The following is a 23693-nucleotide window of genomic DNA, read 5'->3' as shown; positions in this document are numbered from 1 at the left end:
TGATTTCCCAATGACTTGGTATTCTTAAGCATATATATCATGGTTTTTTTATTACTAGATATGGTATAATAGAATTGTGAAAATTCAATATGAGATTATCTCAGTACACATCACAATACCCATCACCTAGGCTGTGCGGGGGCTACGCTGTTCCTGTGTTTGAACACATTAATATCTGTGTGATTTAGGTTTTACATGGGACTCGGTGAGTAACATCATTACACGTTTAATCAATACATGTTATATTTCGTTAATTGACCAAAACGCACTAGTACCGTGACTATTCCGTACAGGTTTAGGGAAATATAAACCTTCTGTATCCCACTGCATTTTAGCACATGAGACGTCCAATGCGGGGTCTCTGTTAATAGTATCGCCATCTGTTTAGGGGACATCGAAAAAAACAAATTAGTTCTGTTTGAAGTTGCTTTCCTATGCACCCTTTTTCATGCGAGCTTGACTGCTACAAGGAAGAGAAGATTCTTTATATTAAGTTTTCTTGATATTTAGAACAAATTGGAAGCATTATGTATATATATATTCTGAATAACAGATCAAAGATGCTTGTTTAATTATTAACCCATTGATCATGAAAGGTTAGATAATTATATGAATAGTGAGTTGCATTTTGATTTTTTTTCTTTGTGTGTGATATGAACTGTTTGTATAACTTTGTATGTCCCAATAATTTATATAAAGCTGTTGTTAATTTTAATTGTTTATTTGTTAAGTATATACATATATGTAATATATCAGTTGTTCAATTTTATGTTCCTTTTCAATTATTTAAATGGTGCTAGTCATAAATAGTTGAAACGGAATCGACTTGTCACGCCAGCCTATACTATGTTAAGTGTGTATATATGTTAAAACATTTGTACTGTTGAATCATTAACAGCCAATAAAGTGATATGAATTGACAATGCCATTATTGATTTCAATATGTGTGTTTTTGATATGTATATTTTATTATAAAAAAAAATGTACATATTATGTATAGCAGAGTATAACAATCACAGACAAATATAAAAATATAAAATAGATTATAAAAGTCACAAACATATACATGTTATAGAGTATACATGTCAAACACAAATACATAATGGGGTATGAGGGGTCACAAATAGATACATAAAAGGGTATAACAGTTAAACACAAATACATAATGGGGTATGAGGGTCACAAACAAATATATAGTAGGGTATAACAGTCACAGGCAAATATATAGTAGGATATAATGGTCTCAAAAACAGCTTTGTTTCGTTATGATTACCCTTCTGTGTACCCTCACATATGCAAGGTGAATCTAAAGCCTTACAAATGTATCTGTAGATACGTTCTCACAGCATGCAGTTTGCATTGTATTGAACTGAACAAAAATCTATACCCGATACATTGGAGACTAAGGAATGCGCAGTTTTGATTGATTTACACCCATTCTTTCATGGCCTACATGCACAACACCAGTAGTGCACTTATCGGTTGTTACTGATAAGACTCTGCCTTACTTCCTTGTTGCACTTTCAGCCTTGTATCTCTGAAATATTATTTACCACATCTAAATCCTCCAAATAATACATATACACAACATGATATATTTTACAAGTTGAGTCCATTAGATTTCTAGATTTTTGCAAAGGTTTTAACTTCCATATTCCCCATATATGGTCAGGTAAACCATGAAATCTTACAAACATCTTTCTTACATTTAACAAAAGAATGTACTATCCCCCTGTTTATCCTTTAAAATATATTTTATATTTATTAATTAACTGTAATAAGGCACGTGCTTATTCAAGCTCTCTGCAATCTGACATACATGTACATGGATGATTATTACTACTTACTGACAGACAAAACAGACATTATAAATACTTAAATGCAGACAAAGAACAACAGACACTTCACTTCACATTACCATATTCAAACACACAACAATTGTAAGACACTACAATGCCATAAACAGAGAAACAACAAGAGAATATGCATTGCCTTTGAATATCAACAATATCTTACAATATACATTCCCTTTGATTATAGACAGCATCTTACAATACACATTCCAATATAGCAACAACAGCAAACAATAAACATTTAGTGTACATACTAAAAATATGCATTCATATCTACAAGCAACAACAGGCAAATACAATAACGACAGAGAATAACTATTCCCACATACAACAATTTAATGATGCATTACCATACACATGCAAAGGCAAGAGGGACTTTACATCCCCATACAACCATTACACTTATATGTATTGGCACAATTGTTATTCTTATATTTATAATACATTTTTCATATAACGTAAAAATCAATAAGGATACGTGATTTCCAAGGCACAGCATGCATAATGATTGGAAAAAGTTGGCCTTTGTTTTTCATTTAACTGCGCACAAATGTATTTTAAGTTTCTATGATATGATGTATACAAAATATTGCCTCCATATATATTTAAATATACGCCGGTTTCGTAGAATTTATTTACAAACATATTCTAAGTCATGTCCATGTCAATTGTTGTAACACACACCACCAGTTACCAGGAAATAAAGAGCTTGGACTGTTTTCAGAAATGCATAATTGTAACCGTTATCTATACATGTTACACTATTACGCTCAAGGAGAGATAGGATGAGGTCATTGTGGTTCACGGCCTGTTTGAGCGGAGGTATCTGTAATTTTGGGATTAAAGGAGTTTCAATTTCTTTTAGCTCGAGCACAATTTTCATCAAATAGTTGGTTCCAAACTAGGGTTGACCGAATTTTCTTCATTTTAAGAACCATCTCCAATTTTACGTGTTCAAGTTTACTCTGTCCATCCATTGAGCATGTTTTTTTTCTGTCATCCATTGGAGACAACAAACAGCACACAAATCATTACTTTGGTGTCAAAGAAATAATGAAATATGACGTCAAACATAGTTTTAAACGGGTGAGGTCATGTGCAAAGTGTACAAATGCTAAATACCGTTTGTTTAAACTTATAGTGTGTAATGCAAGGGAGAGGTGGGGGACCATCCCCTACAGTGTGGGTATGTAGAAATATCTTTCAACCGTTGGATTGAAATTTTCCAGCCCGGCTTAGACAAGAACAAGAAAATTACTTTTTGATCTAAATTTCTATGTCATATACTCCTTACCTTAGGGGAACATTTTTCTTTTTTTAAAAACAATCCTTTCAAACTTTTAATTCAGATGAAATAATCACTTCACATGCACAGAAATATCTATGTCTATTACTTATAGATATGCGTTTAGCTATATATTTGTACTTAATGCAAGTATTCTTCCATTTTCAACAAACAAATAATGGACATGACATAACATTGTAATGAAAGTTATTACACTCTTAAACTACAATGCTGTCGTTAAAGCGATGGTAAGAGACACTTTCATTACAAACAAATGACGAACAGAAATGTGTCTATCTTAATGTGATCTTAGCCTAAGCGTCAAACACCGGTTTATTTTGACCGTGATCATGCACTGCAATCATTGGAATACCGTTCGGTATGATATTGACCATGTGTCCGTGCCTGTACTCCAGGTCCATTCACCTCCGGGGTGAATATATCCACAGTTGTAGATCATATGTCAAGATTGGGCTGATTTCGGAGAGTATGCTCCAGGGACAATGGATATATTGTCTGTGTTTCTGACCATTGTACTTTCTTTTGGGCTCTGGGAATAGAACATTGTTAATGTATATAAATGATTATCTTTACATTATACACATTAACTGTCATTTATTTAATTCTTTTTAAATATAATATATAACAATGATACTTATAAAATAATCAAATATCGTATTATTTTTATTTGGTGAACACTAAGGCTAGGGTACTTTAAACAGTAACACAATGATATTTAAATATCTAATCTAACTCAATACACATTCAAAATTAATAATAATTCTTTTTGTAAGTCTCTCTACTTAGTGAAATATCATTTGTTTCACTGTTCTGCATTGATTGTTTCACATGATGTTTAATTATCCTTGTCTATCAGTGAAGATGTTTCATGTTTCACAGAGCATTTCCCCTCATCGATCCAACGGATCAATAGACCAGCGAATTTCTGACTGGCACAATTTTCAATATGTTCACATAATCTGTCGGCCAATATTTGACATTGTGATAAAAAAACGAGGGAATGGACGGTACTACAGGTGTAGAACACAGGTAATGTTTAGCCACATGGTCTACATATAGTAACACTGTAGAGATTAGGACTAGGTCTGGCCGTGTTATCAGTTGCCTGTGTGTACCATATGCATATTCATGACCACATACTTCTCCGGGCTCTATATCAAAGTCCGTGTACGGCTTCCAAGACCATTGAGAATTTCGTCGGACGTGCGGAAGAATGTAAGGTATTGAGATTGAACGGAACTGTGACAACACTTTGGGTGTTATTTATTATGGACTAACTTGTACTTGTAAGACAATTGATAGTTTGGTGGTCGGAAACGCACTTGATGCCTTGTCCCAAATAGTGCTTGGTAGTTTTATATTCGGAGACTATCTTGGCGGGTGGCCTGTCTTTACCTGTGTAACATTTTCTTGACTGTTTTACCTGTAACAATGACTGACGGAACGTTCCATCGGGCAGCGAGGGATGGATACCTGGACCCCCTCCGCCGGGCCACAAGAAAGGACTTGAACACGACGGACGAGGATGGCATGACCCCCACCATGTGGGCGGCGTCATACGGCAACATACCTGCCCTTAGGTTGATAGTTGGCCGAGGGTACGTATTGTCGACTCCGTCCGTGTCGAGATTCGAATATGAAAAGTTTGCACATAAAACTCCTTTACATACATACTATAATAAATAATAATATTTCATTTTCCATTTAATCTTTACAAGGTAAGTTAAAGGCAGTACACATATTCGGAATATATCTACATATATTCAGTTAAAATTCGGAATCTTTATGTATGCATATTATCTGATACATCGTTATGGACCCAGCAAGTCCACCTTCCTCAAATTATTATTATGTTTAATAAAGAGACTAGTATCCCTTATGCGACCAAAATCGTCAGAATTTAGAACATTGTTTAGCTGTCTTCATAAAACGGGGCAGATTTGTATAAAATAGTGTTAATTTGATAATCGACAAGAAACATTATTTCATAATCGTTCTAAAGCGCATAAAATCTAACAGCAGGTATATCATATTACAGAGTTACAGTGACAGTTGTCAACAGATTTTTTAATAATTATTGTCGAGGACAGAAACCAAGGAAGTTACGTGAAGACACTTTATTTCCTTCTTGAATGTAATAAATTATGCAAACATTAGTTTATTTCATTTACAAATACATTTTTAAACGATAGTTTTACATCGTAATGTTTGTTCCTAAAACGTTGATTTATAGATAAACGAAAGATTGCGTGAATAAATCACAGATACAAGTTTAAAACGATTTGTTTAGCAGAAACACCTGTATATTTAACAACAATTATTTTCTTGATGTTTTACTTTTTCCTTGTTTTCGTATATTGATCTATCCTAACAGTAGTAGTATCAAAGATATCAAATTATTTGGCGGAAATATTCCTAATTCAATATTTGCAATTCAATGGTCACGTCATTTAAACTTGAAAGTCTGATATTAAAATAATTTGGGTAATGACACTCTCAATATTTGTGTGTTGTTGTGCTCAGTTAGTTAAAAGCTGAACAGTGCATATATAAATAATTTAGATCGCTTATTAAATTTGAGGAAGAAAATCCTTATTGGATGAAGGTGTGGCTCAGGAAATCTTTCAGAAGAACAATAACCCACCCGATCAGATTCGTTCTGTATTCTCTCTTTCATATTTGCTCTTCTTTATCATAATGTATAGATTCAAAATGTAAAATGCCATTTTTAGAAACAGAATCTTTCCGTCTTTTAGGTCCCATGGTCTTAAAATAGTCTAGCTGGTTTGACATGTCTTTCATCTTCAAACCTAAAAAATATCATTTGCAACACTTTGACATTGCCGAACAGTTATATACGCAGACTTTAATCTTTAGATGTAAGACACATGACATATTGATAACCCAAATCTATTTCTTGGTAAATATGTGACACGGTTGCAGTATTTTATCGTTATTTTATTCAAGGAAAACACTTGTGTGGGTACATGTGATCGTTATCTGACGGGTATGATACAGACACCGTGATTCATGGATACAGATAAAAGTGGGCAGAACCGTTACACCACATACTATTGAATTATTCATTGCAGATAAAAACAACGTACTTAAATTATCTAGTGTTAGGTTACTACAACTATTTACCTATTTCCAATATCTAAACTTGATGCATTCATCAGATAACATTACAAATGGTTCCTTTTTTTTGGTTTAATTAAATTTAACTTTAATTAAGTCTTAACCCAATCTGGTTGTATTGCATTGCGATAATTTGATATCTTTTAGTTACATCTTGAATTTAGTAGGTTAGATAGATTTCATAAATATCTAAACATCAAAACAACGAACAGTACAGGTGTGTATGTGTGTGCGTCCAGGGTGGGGGGTTGATGATAGTTTCGACTCTGATATTGACACTAGATATCATTGGATGTTCTCCTGTTCTTTGACGTAATATTGATACCAATGATCATTGGTTGATTTCGGCTATTATATTTGATATTGAAAACAGTGTCATTGGTTGTTCTGTGTTTGTATTTTTCAGTCTCTGTTCCGTATGTTTTTCTAAGCCTTACTTACAATTATATTTTTACAAGAACATCAATTTACAAATAGTACACGTGCCATGGTAGTCTTTTAAAGTGTTTTACCACTATAGCGTTAGCATTACACACGTTAATATGTTTATCTACTGACATGATTTGTACACATACACTCTTTTTCGTATATCTTCATTAGTATAATTCAGGTAAAATTTTGTTAAAATATTGGGAGAAACCTTTGTGTAGTACAATCAGCAGGCTAGTTGTTCTACATGGGCTTTCTACAATCCATATATACCAACCCAAAGATATTGTTTTGAAAATTTGAATAAAAGATATTTTATTTATTGAATATGAAACAAACTTGATTTGGAATTTAAAAAATATCACAATAACCATTGATATACAAAACATCTTAACATATTCTTATATATTTATATCTAACAGCATTTTGTATTTTAAAATTTCTATACCAGTAGTAAAACTCGTGATGACGGGAAACATTTTTGTGATATCGTAGTGTCCTGATCAAACATTTTTGTGATATCGCAGTGTCCTGATCAAACATTTGAATTAAACAGTAAATACCAAGTCTGGTTAATTGTGACACGTTTCACTATAATTTATTAAATTTTAATAATGTTAACGACATATCTCGATGCTTTCATTCCAAATATTTCACTACTACTGTATTCCCTGTGAAGTATATAATATATCTCCCTCGTATAACAGTGTTCTATAAACTGTCAGATAAATAATATACATAATAAATATTTAAATAATACCGTTGCTAATTCAGAAAGCTAGTAACGTTTCAAACCAGTATCACTAGGCAGTCAAAGACACACCCATAAAGTGTTGGCAATTATGCAATAAAAGTAAAGGTGTGCCTTGCCATAAACACCGTTTTCATCGGCATGACATACCCGTTACCAGTGATTTTGATTCTGGATACCAACAATATATCATTGAACATCTTCTTGAGTAGTAATACTGCACAGATGTTCAATAGTATTTCCTTTAATGTCTGATGTTGACATTCTAAATATAGATCGGTTGGGCGGATGAGTGGAAGAGGTCGAAAAACTCATTGAATTCTTTGGTATGGTATAAATAATTAACATGACTACATCATTAGATTACCGAGTCTCGTGGTGCCTTGGGAAGTTACCACGAACCGCTAATATTTCTATGGCGGATCATTAGTGAACTAGGGCACTATATATTGTACCTGAGTGGTGTATATAATGATAGAACTAGCCAGGGAATTCATAAAGATGTGAATTTAAGAGAGGAATTCCACTTTAACTTTGAACAAAGTGCCATGGTAGAGCTGCAATACTTGTGTGTGAAGTAATAGCATGATCGTTTCCAATCAATAAAGCACTACTTGATGTTTAAGTAATGTTCTTGGTTCAGTACAGTGCAATAAAAGAAAGCCTCCCGTAGATTCAATGTCCCAGCACGCCTGGCTGGTATTGGGCAAGATGCTGTAAAGGTGTTTCGTAATAAACACAAAATAAAAGTAGATTTTTTCACGATGACATTTTGTATAATACCCAGAATTCATCATGTCTTCTTATTATGTAATTATAAAAAATATGAAATCTTATATACCTGGTACACATTTCGTTTATTTATTCTTATTTTTATGAAGAAACATTGAACAAAAGAAGAGAGATTTTGTCACTGTTTTTACCTGTATTTACCGAGACACTATTTCTTACTCGTTTTCTGACTCGTAAACATACTGCATACTGCTATATACTCAATTGTCTGAGTGGTCGTCGAAAACTAAATCAAATCTGAAGCAGGCTCTGTATCTCTGTACAACCTATAAGCAGAATAAGACAATAAAATATGTTACTAAACTAAAAGTATTGTATAGGCACCTTTGATCAAAAGATAACATCGCTCATGTACACGTGGCTGATAAAGTAGATATTTCATAGTTATATTATAGCATTGCAGAAAATATAGACCAAGCAATTGATTTATCATTCATTTGTGTTTGCTAAAACATGTAATTGTGATTCATTTAAATAGTACCTATGCACAGCATCATTATCATTTACATACCTATTTATAGACGTGTTTATGTGTTTAGAAATGCTTGTTCGACAGGGTTAATACGGTAACAGATGTGTGTATTCAGCCTGTTCACCAGAGATAAGACTTTTACCATGTCATTTGAAAATCAATATTTCCACGAACAATTTTATTGCAGACCACATGCTTCACATGTGTTGAGGCCAGTTCAGGTACATGGAACTGAATACCTTGATAGGTGAATCACAATTTAGTAGCAGGTTCAAATGGCTAATATAAATTCACTACTCATTCTGTCTCATTTTTAACACATTTATTTACATAGCTCAAACCTTGTTTTGTCCGACTTCCATAATATTATAGGTAACAACATGTTATAGGTAACAGCAGGTTAAAGGTAACAACATGTTATAGGTAACAACATGTTAAACAAACCAAAAATAATGTGTGGTCAATGTAATTTCTATTCCATGTTAGATATTTGATAATTTTCATATCTTATTAAATACTTTTTCAACACCAATTATGCCTGTATTTCCGATGCAAAGCTTCTTAATAATTTTAATAATAAGTAGAAGATGGACTTTCATATTCGAAACCTTCATGACAGAAATAATTCGAGTTATTTATAAAATATTTACTCCAATATGTATCACCTTGCATCATGGTTAACGTATAAATGCCCAGAGTATGCATTTCAATCCTTGCATGCTGAAATATTGCTTTAACTAGTTTTAGGAGTCTCAGGATTACTTTGCAACAATCAGCTCCACATCATTACCAAATTGTTTTTTGGAATAGAGATGAAAAAAATAAAATATATATATACCATGATTATAAACATTTAACGCTAAAGTCGATGCGTCGATGCTCTCGAGTTTACATGTACCTCATGGATAACTCCTCCAAGTTATATCTCGCAGTAACCTTTACCACTGACACGTCACATATTCATATACATAAGATTCTCTTACACTGATTAGCGAAAAATAATTTCCGCACTATATATATATTATACTATATCGATCATAATCAATACTTCAAAAATTCATATATCTAGATAAAAATGTTTCATAAATATATGTTTTATGAAGTAATGCTTTCTCACAAAACGACCAGTACCATTATGACATGACTTGATCAGTCCCACGACAGAGTGTTTATTGAAACACAATGATTTCTTAGACCAAATTTATTTTTGCCAACTTAGGATATTAATATTTTTTTTATTTTACTAAAACAAAAGAATACATTGCATTGTAGCAGAAGAGGCTTTTCCTTCCGGAACATGTGGTATTATCCTTCTTGTTCTTTCACAAGATTCTCCGTGTCAATTTGTCCTGTGTCTACTTTTTGCCCTAGAGTTATCGATTTTGAGTCCAAATAATTGTTTATTGACACTTCGGTATTCTCTCTTGGGTGTTTTTTCATCCAATACCTTTTACGTCAACATGTGATGTGATGTGCCCAAAATTTCCAAAACACGACATACACAATCAATCTTATGTATCAAACTATAATCCACCATCACCTTTCATAGTAATGTTCGGGCCTTCATAGTCTTAAAATAAGTCATTTAACCAATCACGCATCCGACATTGCAGTGCTGTACACTGTTCTGCCATCACCTTCCATAGTAATGTGATGTGTATTGAATTCTAAAATCAATGCTACATAAGTTAAGTGCTATTGTGATGTGGTATACTTTCTTTAGAATTACAAAAGAAACAATAAGACACTTTTTCTATACTCTTCAAACGATATTTTAAACACATGTTCATTCGAAATAGGGTCATGTGTATACCATTCGACTTTTAAGATAAACCATATATTCTATTTGGAGCTTCATATGGACAAAGCAGTCGATATATCGGAGTTAATATATCTAACATTGATTTGTCATCTTTATAATTCGACTTCGAAAAAAAGCGAAATTCTGTTATTGGAATTATTTGAATATAGTTTACTTTCACACATCCTGTGTACCACGTGTTACACATGTGACTGAGTATCACGGATTGGTGGGTGTGGGTATCAGTCCAGTATCAGCTAGTATTTAGTAAAGGAATGTCTACCTAGAAATGACAGCCCTATCCTTAACGTCCTCGAATTCATATCGATAGTGTCAACTAGTATCTACTTCCGTACAGATTGTGGTGACTAATTATAGAAAATCATTGATTGGTTTAGCGAACTGTCCATTCACTACATTATACTACGTAGTGATGATGCGCCAGGTGTATTGACAGTCGGGAAGATGACACGTTTAGTGTTTCATTCTTTCTCAATTGAATTCAACCAGTGTCACATAAGTTTGAACATAAGAAGTATACGAGAAATTGAAGGATCATTCAAAAAAAAAAAAAAAATGATATGAAAGGAAATGTTGTGGGCTGGCTTTACACCTTATTCGGGTCTGAACGCACACATTAATATTCAAAGTAATCGATGATATTTGATATGAAATAATTGAAATCAAACGGGCCTAATTTAAGTGAATCCTTTATAAATGTATGAATATATGTATTAAATGTTTGTTGTTACATTTTAATGCATATGAGGGAACAAGTTACAATTGCCGAAATAACATAGAATGCAAACATTTAATCAATATCAACATGTAATTAACAATACCAGTCTATATTTATCCTACATATTCATGATAACTTTGATTTTATCGGTTAAAGACATCGGCGGGCATCGTTTAATTATCAGAGGTCTGTCGAAGAGAAAATTATAATAACCCATAATTAAACTGATTCGATAAACGAAGCGTATGTTCAGAGGGCTAACACTTCTCTGTAAGTACAACTTGTTTAAAAGGTTCCTATCGCTCCTTTCACAAACATTATATCTTTCTTCCACAATTACTTTAACTTTGTTGTTATAGCTCTTGTTTATTGATTCTAAAATTTATAAAAAAAAAAACAATCGAAAACCTAATTTAAAGCATTTATTTATTAATTTATTTAAATTAGCTCGAGTTAGTTTACCATTATCATTAGCAGTTACTCGGTGTTAAACCTCTATGAAAGCCACACGTATTATTCTCTATCAGGATTGTTCTGCATATTGATTATAAAACTTATGGTTACTTCTATACTCTCAAAAGTGCTTCATATTCGTGATGAGAAATGGTTCTGACACAAACTTGTGAAATAGGAAGAGAACCATACACTATCGTCTATATCTTAAAAATATAGAATCATTCAAGCTTAAAGAGAAACATCAATATTCTAATCATTTTCAGTTGAAAACAAAACCATAATATTCACTCAATCTTGCATTTATATCTATTACTTACGATTATAGTTTTATTATCTATTTATATATATACGATAATGAGGATGTGTTCATTATTTGCAGCGGAACACAAAGAGCTGAACGATTTGCTGTTCACGTTATATATATTTCTCGAATAAATTCGGCAAGACATGTGTTTATTTACCAATTGCTGTGTTATTCCAAAGTTACATTAATATATGATAGTAACGCAGTGGGCAGTCAGAAATTAATGAAAATATTTATTATATTTATGGATTTGTCAGACAAGGACAGGATTTGAGATAATACCAAATGGCTGTCAAGTGGGTAGATTGAGGGTGTCATTATTTGTTTACACGAGGTGTAACGTAGGCCTTGTTTACACACCAGTTGCCTCCCTTTGTGATAAGGCCGTCTGTATCTCCACCTGAACCAGCTAGCTTACGTCAATGTTTTACCAGGTAGTTTTACCTGTGAAGAGATAACGCCCGGTTGTTTAGCCGAACTACAAGCCCATTGTTTCCCAAGATCTCCCTTATAAGTATAGAATAAAAAGGCTTGGAACGTTTCCCGGCTTTAGAAACAAACCTTAACGCGGACATAATAGCAAAATATTGTTGCAAACGGTTCAAGGTATTCGTATCCCGGAAAAAACAGTACACGGAGTGGTTACAGTTGGGCAGCAGTTAATGTTACAAAACGGCCGACAACATCATATTTCCAGTAGCCTGGTTCCAATATCTCTGTCAATTCCGCAAAGCATCGTACCCCATTCTAATGTTTGCCGGTAATATGTAAAAAAAAAAACCACACACATTTTGTTTTCAAACTTCCTCTTCCATATTCTTACCTTCTTGCTCTGGGACAACCAATTATTACTTGGTTTCAATTAACCGAATTTAACAGAAAATGTTATTGCGCCATAAAAATCTGTGAATAACCCAACCCGCCCTTTCTTGCATTAACAAGTTTCAATATTGTGTTAAAGAGAAGGGGAATGTTTTTGCAAATTCGGAGCTACTCAAATATGTGTCCATAATGATCGTCATCATTATGATAGCGCATGCGCCATTATATTGTTTGGATTTTGACGTCCCCGCAACAGCCAAGATCATAATACAGACGGATGTATAAGGAGACACCGCCAAAAAGAAAGATAACGATACTGAGAAAAGAAAACAAAGATACCAAATGTTGCAATCGAGACAGTAGATAAGTGTAGGTGTCTTCAGGATTCTCTTTACAAAAGACACAGAGGAACGCACCCGAGTCATCAGGTGCCCCATGTTAGTCGCCTCTTACTGCATCAGTTGGGTAAAGCAGGTGTATTCTTTCCCCGAACCTGCAAAGCTTACAAATGCACATTATATCTTCTGCTGAAAGGTGTACTGAGCAATATGACACAAACTAAGGTTTTAGGTAGGGGTACTATATCAGTCTACGTACATGTTTACTGTACTGAGCAATATGACACAAACTAAGGTTTTAGATAGGGGTACTATATCAGTCTACGTGCATGTGCACGTTACCACATTTAACAATCGTCCAGGCCGGTACCTGTAAACATATCTCTGACCGTCTGACATTACCGTAGATGTCATTGTCAGTGTACGTTACCACATTTAACGATCGTCCAGGCCGGTACCTGTACACCTATCTCTGACCGTCTGACATTACCGTACATGTCATTGTCGGGCTTTATAACACCTTGCCAAGGAAGATATAGCATGCAAACCTGTGCAGCTATATAGTGTGTTAGACACATGCAGAGTTACAGATAAGTGATAAACAGAGATAAAAAACCTCCAGTGTCAGATCTGTCAACAAAGCAATGAGATAAAAATATTGCCTGCTGTGAATTTCATCTGTTTTCCTGTGTAGTTTACACTTTTAGGAAACAGCAAAGTGTGCAACGTGTTACATAACCTCTCTCATTCCAATATAAACATGATACATATTTGTGTCCAAATACAAAATAATAGGGAATAGAAAAAACACAGAATTCACTTTGAGAAAACAATATTTCCTTAAATTTGGTACATGTACATATTTCTTTTCGAGCGATAAATAAAGCACGATCGTTTGACCTTCAACCAATGGACTGCTTATCGATGACACAATGTTTGACCGTTTACTCCTGCAGGCAATGAACATTTACGCACTACGATGTTATACAAATACAAAACACTAGTAGTTTGGATAACGAAACCTGTGAAAAAGACATAACTGTACAATATGATGAAGGTATATAACTGTACAATATGATGAAGGTATATAACTGTACAATATGATGAAGGTATATAACTGTACAATATGAGGAAGGTATATAACTGTACAATATGATAAAGGTATATAACTGTACGATATGATGAAGGTATATAACTGTACGATTTGATGAAGGTATATAACTGTACGATATGATGAAGGTATATAATTGTACAATATGATGAAGGTATATAACTGTACGATATGAGGAATAATATAACTGTACAATTTGATGAAGGTATATAACTGTACAATATGAGGAAGGTATATAACTGTACAATATGATGAAGGTATATAACTGTACAATATGATGAAGGTATATAACTGTACGATATGATGAAGGTATATAACTGTACGATATGATGAAGGTATATAACTGTACGATATGATGAAGGTATATAACTGTACAATATGATTAAGGTATATAACTGTACGATATGATGAAGGTATATCACTGTACGATATGAGGAAGGTATATAACTGTACGATATGCTGAAGGTATGTAACTGTACGATATGCTGAAGGTATATAACTGTACAATATGATGAAGGTATATAACTGTACGATATGATGAAGGTATATAACTGTACGATATGATGAAGGTATATAACTGTACGATTTGATGAAGGTATATAATTGTACAATATGATGAAGGTATATTACTGTACGATATGATGAAGGTATATAACTGTACAATATGATGAAGGTATATAACTGGACAATGTCCCAACTAAGACACCTATTTGTATTCATCTTCTTGGTGTTCCTACGAGCATTTCAACCTTCGTATTTGAAGAGATTAACTGTAAACAAGACCTCCGATATTTTCACCGATTTGCTGGTATGTTGATACCCTAGTTGTAAAGGAAATAGTCTCAGCCATCACCCAGCAACACAAGTTGACGTCATAAGTTCATTTGTCAAATCGTAAATGCTACTGATACCGGACAATGGGGTAACTTTGGGAATTTGCCCACTTGAGAGGGACCATAGATAGCTTTGTGTTCGACTACGTGCTGTGAAATTCTCTCTTTATCATCACATTTTAGCGGTCAAGTACTGCTACTGACCAAGCCTAGTGAACTTATCAGGTTGTGTATTGTCCAGAATATTACGGATAATGTTAAGGTACAGGTCATTTGGTAAAAGCCAAGATATTTAATAATATTTAGCATGGGAAATTGATAGGGTATGTATTGGTGATTTAATAATATTTGTTATTCATTGGTTATCTGCTATTTTACGACCGATGTTTAACAAGATTGATCAAATTGTTATATTTTACCACACATTTTCATAAGCTTATTGACTAAACCAATGCAAACAAAAAAAATGAAAATAGTTTTCAGACAGAAAACATGTAACCGGTAAAAGTCCTTCACAACGCTTGAATAATGTTCCTTTCGATTAAATAGGAAATTAAACAACAGGTGTTTGCCTTCTGAGACTTAATTAGTTTTCCAGGTAAAGACGTAAGGTACCCGAGAGAAAGGTTTAACTTGTACGGCAAGTAAACAGAACTAAAATCAATAGAAACGTTCGCTGGCTATATAATAATATTGTTTAATATTTGATGATCCTCTGACTTTTTGGAAGCATTAAGTGGAATTTCGTGTCGGATCAAACTATACATGATTCGTTACTCTAAATATTAGCACATTGTGTTCTAATATAAAAACCACATGTTTCTTTAATATAGCCAAAAAACTTTGTAGGAAGTACCTCAGCAATATACATAAAGGAAACGAGGGGAAACAGATCGGACGAGGAAAATAATTACTTTTGTAAACATGAGTTATAATGTAGGATCCTGGTACGAAATTCACCTTCTTTAAGTAAATACCGTGGTTAAACCCAAAAGTGGAATAGCGATATTTGCAATCAATACAGCGGTTGCATGCAATCGATTGATGCGATTTTAATTGGACCGCGGTACAGATTGTAAAACAGGTCTCTAGATCGTATTTTATATACTAGTAGGCACATAAACCCCAGTACCCAATTGCAGGCGCTGATTTATTGGGGGTTTACCGGGTGTATATAGTAGAAGGTGTTAATTCATGGTCATAATATCCTTATACTCACATAGATTACTGGATCACTGGAAATTACAAATGTAAATAACGTTTAATTATTTGTGTAAATAACGTGTTTACATGTATAGAATATGTGTATCTGTGCTATTAACGTTTGGACTGTTTGCATAGTAAGTTAAGTTGGGTGTGGATGCAGTTCAGTATGTGTGGATGCAGTTCAGTATGTGTGGATTAAGTTCAGTATGTGTGGATTAAGTTCAGTATGTGTGGATTAAGTTCAGTATGTGTGGATTAAGTACAGTATGTGTGGATTAAGTTCAGTATGTGTGGATTAAGTTCAGTATGTGTGGATTAAGTTCAGTATGTGTGGATTAAGTTCAGTATGTGTGGATTAAGTTCAGTATGTGTGGATTAAGTTCAGTATGTGTGGATTAAGTTCAGTATGTGTGGATTAAGTTCAGTATGTGTGGATTAAGTTCAGTATGTGTGGATTAAGTTCAGTATGTGTGGATTAAGTTCAGTATGTGTGGATTAAGTTCAGTATGTGTGGATTAAGTTCAGTATGTGTGGATTAAGTTCAGTATGTGTGGATTAAGTTCAGTATGTGTGGATTAAGTTCAGTATGTGTGGATTAAGTTCAGTATGTGTGGATTAAGTTCAGTATGTGTGGATTAAGTTCAGTATGTGTGGATTAAGTACAGTATGTGTGGATTAAGTTCAGTATGTGTGGATTAAGTTCAGTATGTGTGGATTAAGTTCAGTATGTGTGGATTAAGTTCAGTATGTGTGGATTAAGTTCAGTATGTGTGTAATTTACGTGGATGTAAGTGAGTAAATCAGTGTAAATATCTTTGTGTGGCATGTGTTAGTATGTATGTAGATTAAATTAAATGTGTCTGTAATTACGTTGTAGACTAAGTTTAAGTTTGTAGATATCATGACAGTAGTATATGTGTAAATTGAGTTCAGTATGTGTGTAGAATAAGTTTCATACGTGTATGTAAGAATAACAATGTACGTATGTTTATATAAAGTGTAAGTATATTTGTAGATTAAGTTAATGGATGTATGGATTAGATGTAAGTATGTGTGGATTGAGTGTAAGTTCGAAATCACATTAAGATTAAATGTACTTGTCTGCGTTTTGTATATTAAGTGAGGTATGTTGAGTTCATGTTTTAAATTTTGTCTGCTAGGTGTTATCTCTTTACTCCGTTACATAATTAAAGATTTTTTCCCATCAAACACAAGACATCCCTACACTTTGTACTGTTATTACAATTGACACGTTAAAGACAAAACGGAATAGTTTTGAAATAATTATTTGATTTTTCTAGATTAAAAATTACTTTTAAGTTATCCAATTAAAAACTATTTCATGTGTGAGTCGTTTTGTCCTCATATCTTTAAAGTTTTCATTGTCCTCTACGTAAATAATGAAATTTTACCGTATCAATGTGAACGTGACATGATAATGTCTGTGTATGTGCTGGGCTTGCTCTTACACGTCCTTCAAAACCGTTACGTACTAAAAAGATAAGTTACATAACAGCTGTTGCTGTGTTCTAGTTTGAGCCCCGTTATTACCTTATAAAGAGATAAGTTGCATCAGTCAATGTATAAAAAAAACTTTGTTTCATCGTTCTGAACGATAACTGAACAGGTTGTCTGAATACGTTGTTATCTAATAACGGTGCTTATTTGTAAGGGCGCATGTGTGTCTTAATCCACACACACACACCAAAAGAAATGGACGGGCCAGTAAACTTACATCAACAATCAAATCCATTATCTCAATTCATTTTCAGTTCTCTTAATTCATAGTTATCTCAGACCCAAAACCCTGAATACATCTTACTTCAAGTATTTACAAGTACTATGAAGAATCTCGTACAAATCTTTCAATATTTTATTCGCTTGCATTTTCCATTGATGAATATATGAGCACGGAGAAAATGAATGTTTATACTATACAACTATTGGGAACCCAAATATAACTTAGACATGCATATTCACCATTCGTACCTTGTGTCGTTGCAGGGGTGACCCCGACAAGATGGATTTGATGGGCTATTCATCACTTCACCATGCATGTAAGAGTGGTCACATCAATGCTGCCTCCTTCCTCGTCAACTACGGCGCTAACATATGGGCCATGGACAACGACTACAAGACGGCTCAGGACATAGCAGCTCTATGGGACAAAACGGAAATTGTTAAGTTACTGGACGACGCTAAAGCCCAACAACAATCTCTTAATCCTAGCATTGTCAAAAAACTCAGCGCCAAAGCCTTCGAAGACGCGGACAGAAACGTAAAGCGGCAAGAAAAACGTAACAAGGAAGCGCAGAAAATCGCTGAAAAGGAGGATTTAAAACGATTACAGCATACCGATCCTGATTTCAGACCTCCAACAAAAATGAATGTGTTTAAGACTTTGACAATGAAGTTCAAGTCAAATAATCGGAACTACACAGGAAATGGTCAAAGAAGTGTGCAGACATTTTCTGACATAGCTATCGGGACAAAGTCAAGAGGAACGAAAAAGAAAATATTACAAAAACAAATGAATGGTTTTGATACGCAATCAGTGATGGATTTTAAAACTAGCGAGTTTGACGGTGATGGGAATAGAACCCTGAGGTCTATGAAAGGTACAAATGGCTTCCGAAAGAATTCGGATGTTATGTATCTCACAAATAAAGACTCCGAAAGTAGTACAACTGCCTCTGGAAGCAGGCCAGCTTTGACAAATGTGTTTACTCTTCCAAAACAAAACAAGTGGAAAAGCGAGTCTGATCTATTTGACTCAGGTACCGGGTCCATCGATTCGACACACGGTAACGAAGACGAGGCTGACACTCCTGGAATGTTTAAGAACGCTCTGGGGACGTTGTCGTTTCTACACACACGTCAAGGTCTAACTGGAACCCTCAACGGGTTTTCAAAAGCGTCTTCATACGACTACCTGGATGAAATTGATGACGACATTGATAACCCAGAAAAGGGAAGTAACCGGAACAGCACAGGGTCCGACAGTATCGGTACTACAACGAGTTTAGAGGAACGTCTTCAAGGCCCGGTACCCTGGAAGGACGAGGACGACATTCTCAGTGATGACGACGAAGACCAATCCGAGTTTTCTCCCTTAGTTCGGTTCTTAGAATCTTGTGGACTCAGTAACTATACGCACATTTTTACGAACGAGGACACGGACTTGGAGGCATTAATGCTATTAACTGACGAGGACTTCACAAGGTTAGGCCTTCGGCTTGGGCCTCAGAGAAAACTTAAAGAAGCAATTAAAAAGAGAAAACAAGCACTTGACAGTCCTACAGCTTTGCTGGACACTCATCTTTGAACATTCGGGTTCGACTTCCCTTTGTGCTAGGGGTTAAGCTCCGTAGGAATAAGTGCTTGTGATCAATGCATTGCCTTGTGTAAAAGAACATAAAATACCAACGGTTTTAACCATTACTAATCGGATTTGATAACACGCAACAATATATGTTGTTCTATCTTTGCCAATTAATGACGGACTGTATTTCATGAAACTATTTGAGCATCAGTATTATTAAATAGTAATGCTCGCTCTTTACTAATGATAAAAAAATCGAAGGAGAGAAGTTACGAAAGAGCATATATGTGATGACCCTGTACATTATTTTGAAGATACTACTTATGCAAGTTTATCATTCTGCCGAATATAAAAATGCTAGTGTTTATGGTGGTATGACTGCATGTTATTGTCTAGGACAAGTCTACACACTAATACAATGTAAATAAGTGTATGTACAGTATATTTATATTCAGACATCTGTTACTCAGAAGGACGCATACGATTTCAAATATCACTCATTGATTTCTTTATTGGTACCAATCTCACCGCAACGCTTTTATGCTGCAATGATACGGCATGTGTGCTGCTTTTAACTCAAAAATATATAGATGCAACCGCTCGTGAGGTCTGAATTTAAGCATAACTCAAGCGTTTAATATATATATAGTAATTGAACGGCGTTTTTTAAATTTTCATGCCGGTATAAACGCAAAACGGTTACATCCATATTGCATGAAGCCCGCAATGTTTTATCCGAAGCGAAGACTCACATTGACTAAGGTTAATGTATGACGTCATAATTAAATCACGTGTCACGTCATGTGGGGGTTTCTGCTTTCATACTTCAATGAAATGCATTTCTGCTGGTAGTGTTCATATAGTGGGTTGCAGCGCAAATGTAAATAATACACGTGTGTGTATCTTGTTCTGAGACTCCAAAAACATAGAAAGCAGTGCATTCATTAGAATTACAATTCATATCATATCAGTCCTGTCACTGTTATTTAACTATATCACAATTGTATACATTTGTATATTTCCTGTTATTCAATTAACAGAGTTTGTATATAATGTATTGTCTGAAAGCTGACCATATGCAACTATCTATACAACATTTATAGCATCGCAGTAAAGTAGCTACCATTTAGTTTGGAATAGACGAGAAGCCTCATGCTCCGTTAGCCCAAGTTTCAAACTAGTTTTCTTTATGTATGTTTGAATAGATATTACTAGTTTCGTTATTATTTTATTTTTTGGGTTATAATAGCAACTTTTTACGCATAGAGGTTCAGTTTTAAATAAATTTCATTATTTATCAAGCATTTTGCCATGAAATTGACCGTTTATTTAAATCAGTAAGATTAAGAGAATCTATTCAAAACGATTTTACAGCTAGCATTAATCTATAATCTGAACATACGGCGTTTCTAGTAAAGCTGCCAGAGCCAAAGGGAAGCAACTCTCATATTGTTTCCAGAATGTCTAACAGCGTTATGAATCGTTCATATATTCAATCAATGTTATGGTTTACTTACTATCTTTATCATTTACCTCATCTGAATCATATGTGTGGGATTTCATAAATGATTTTAATGGATTACAATTGCTCTATTTTTATGAATAAATTGACCAGTTATTTTACAAACATTGTGGTTATATTGTTTTTGAATACGAGGGATATTCAAGGTTGGCACAATTAACAGCATACATGTACTTTCAATCTCCTTGAATCTAAGTTGAAGGATCCACAAGATGTTGTGAAAAGATATACATGAAACGAGTAATACAATTAACCTCAGGTTATGGAGCAAAATTTTCATTTGAAACTTTGTTATATTTAATATATTTATATGATACCATCCCTATCGCTAAATGTATACGATATGAATAGGAGACAAAGCAAGAGTTATGTAAATTCCTCGCAATAAATACACCAGGAGCTTCGTAAATGGAAAGTAACTTGAGCAAAGCAAACTAAGAGGTGCTGACATATAGGACGTAGAGAATATGAGTTGTGTAAATTAATGTATAAGACGAAAACTTTCGACATACAATAAAACATGGTTCTGTCAGTTTTGTTCTGGTCTGGTCTGGCCTCATTTAATGCTAATAGATCACTATATTTTTGAACTGATCGACACATATGTCAATTTCTTATAAATTTAGCGATGCGTCTATATAGCTTTTTTTCGAATAATTAATGTGAAACCTGTAATGAATTTAAAAGACGACGATGAAAGAGTAGCAGCGCTTTCCGACATACGGTGTTGATAAAGCCGTTATACATATTAATCCCGTCATGTGGGAAAAGTAATACATCCAGCTGTTTGATTAACACTGAAATGTACAAAAAAAACTCCAATTTCAACTGATACAGTCGATAATATACAAGTTTAACAAACAAAAGTACACAATCAATTTCCCCAACATATAACAGTTACGTGCTATATAGAACAGATGGACACTTGTGTGATTGACTGCAATTTTTCACCGCCTATCAACGTTACTTTATGTAAAGGTTTCAATTGATACATATGACAATTTTTAAACGCTATGCACAAAACATATATTCTATGAAAGTTTTCGAATGTGAATTGCACCATGCTCACACAAGTACTCGTAATGTTTGATGTCCCGCGCCTGACTTTAATTTGAACTTTTTCAGCTGTCGATAATTCTCTCAACATGTTTTTAACATTCAATGGACATGATGTGTACTTAAAACCAAATATGTATTTGTGCATGCGGTATTTGAAATACTGATTGTTACAAATTAATACACAACTATATACTAAGGAAACTATATGGATACAAATATAAAAGAAACACAGTTTATTTTTTTATTAAGTTTACATAATTTGTTAGTTTCGGTATAATTTCGATATTTGCTGAGTATTAAATCTCACACGGTTATAAGTTTTGAGTTGACAACTCATTTTAAGATCGTGTATTAAACACATACAAGTAGGTACTTGGCGTAAACCAGTTAGTGGTATTAGATATACTAGTGTCCATTCATATCAGTTTACGCCTCAATGCATGACAACACTGCATCGAAGTTCCATGTTAGCGACCTATAAATATATACATACATATCAGCTAAACGCTTGTTCTGTGTTAAGATACGGGACAGTTTCGACAGGTATATTGTTTAACTCTTTTGGCTTGATTATGTACAAATTATCTTTGCCGTGTATTTATGATAGGCTACCAGTTTTTTTTCTATATATACAATGTTCGAGACGACTTTGAGATATATATAATTGATTAAACTCTACCAGTTTATTCCATGTAATTCTACAAATAGTTCTATGTACGAGATAAATGAGAGCTTGATTTGAACTGTTCAGTATTTTTCTATGTAAAATGGACCTTTCCGACACAAAAATATATATAGCATATGTTATATGTTTCTCAACAAAGCATGTAAATTTGTCCCAGAAATATCCTCTCCATGAAGAAAGAGTTTATCATTAACTAGTTAGTTTCAAATTAATCAGAATTTGTCCTTTTCCGGAGTGCCCTAAATAGGAATACTCTCAGTGCATACTTTAAACGCATGCATGGTAAATTTCTGCTGTGTCAGTCTACAACGGGACTAACTTCAATTTCTCTCTATCAAATCGGTCACTTGACATTCGGAAGGCTGTCTGTTCGGAAGACCGTCCGTTCGTTATTCGTTTGATATCGTTTGTAAAGCGTCAATATTGAAGATAAGGAGGTGGTTCAGTTGATATCTGCTCGACCTGTTGACTAGATATATTACTTGACTTTTTAAATGATAATAACGAATGACATACGATCTGCTAGTAATGGTCCTTCGCATTAAAACATACGCTAGTCTGATGTGTATCTGTCATTTACATTTGACTATAAGTCACGATTTTTCCACAAAACAATGTCGCCAAACGGTGTAGATTTACCTGTTGCAATCATGCAATCAGATCAAGCTCCGTTTATGGTAACTGGCTTTATCCCAATATTTACGCTCATATAAATAGGTAATAATATCATAATAATGCGCAGTGTCTTTTGCGT

At 34.0% G+C, this 23693-nt stretch overlaps 1 protein-coding gene across 2 annotated transcripts; it reads left to right on the top strand.

The window, feature by feature from the left end:
• The first annotated feature begins 14 nt into the window (after positions 1–14).
• Positions 15–21285, top strand: LOC110463938 (Usher syndrome type-1G protein-like). 2 transcript variants are annotated; one of them, XM_021518898.1, is made up of 2 exons: positions 15–205; positions 18356–21285. In XM_021518898.1, the coding sequence occupies exon 2, from the start codon at positions 18372–18374 to the stop codon at positions 19674–19676; it is 1305 nt and encodes a 434-aa protein (XP_021374573.1). In that variant the 5' UTR covers positions 15–205; positions 18356–18371; the 3' UTR covers positions 19677–21285. The 2 variants fall into 2 exon arrangements, with proteins under 2 accessions (XP_021374573.1, XP_021374572.1); XM_021518897.1 differs by lacking the exon at positions 15–205 and adding an exon at positions 4295–4757.
• Positions 21286–23693: the final 2408 nt, after the last annotated feature.

The sequence above is a fragment of the Mizuhopecten yessoensis genome, unplaced genomic scaffold (assembly GCF_002113885.1).
Source record: "Mizuhopecten yessoensis strain PY_sf001 unplaced genomic scaffold, ASM211388v2 scaffold10945, whole genome shotgun sequence".
Taxonomy (NCBI): domain Eukaryota; kingdom Metazoa; phylum Mollusca; class Bivalvia; order Pectinida; family Pectinidae; genus Mizuhopecten; species Mizuhopecten yessoensis.
The sequence above is the reverse complement of the archived record's forward strand: the minus strand, read 5'-3'. Positions and strand labels throughout refer to the sequence as shown.

Bases quoted from the DNA above. Each gene is read 5' to 3' on its own strand.
- LOC110463938 (XM_021518897.1), top strand. From the start codon at position 4,591: ATGACTGACGGAACGTTCCATCGGGCAGCGAGGGATGGATACCTGGAC. The intron at 4,758-18,355 runs GTACGTATTGTC...GTGTCGTTGCAG, and splicing joins AGGTTGATAGTTGGCCGAGG to GGGTGACCCCGACAAGATGG.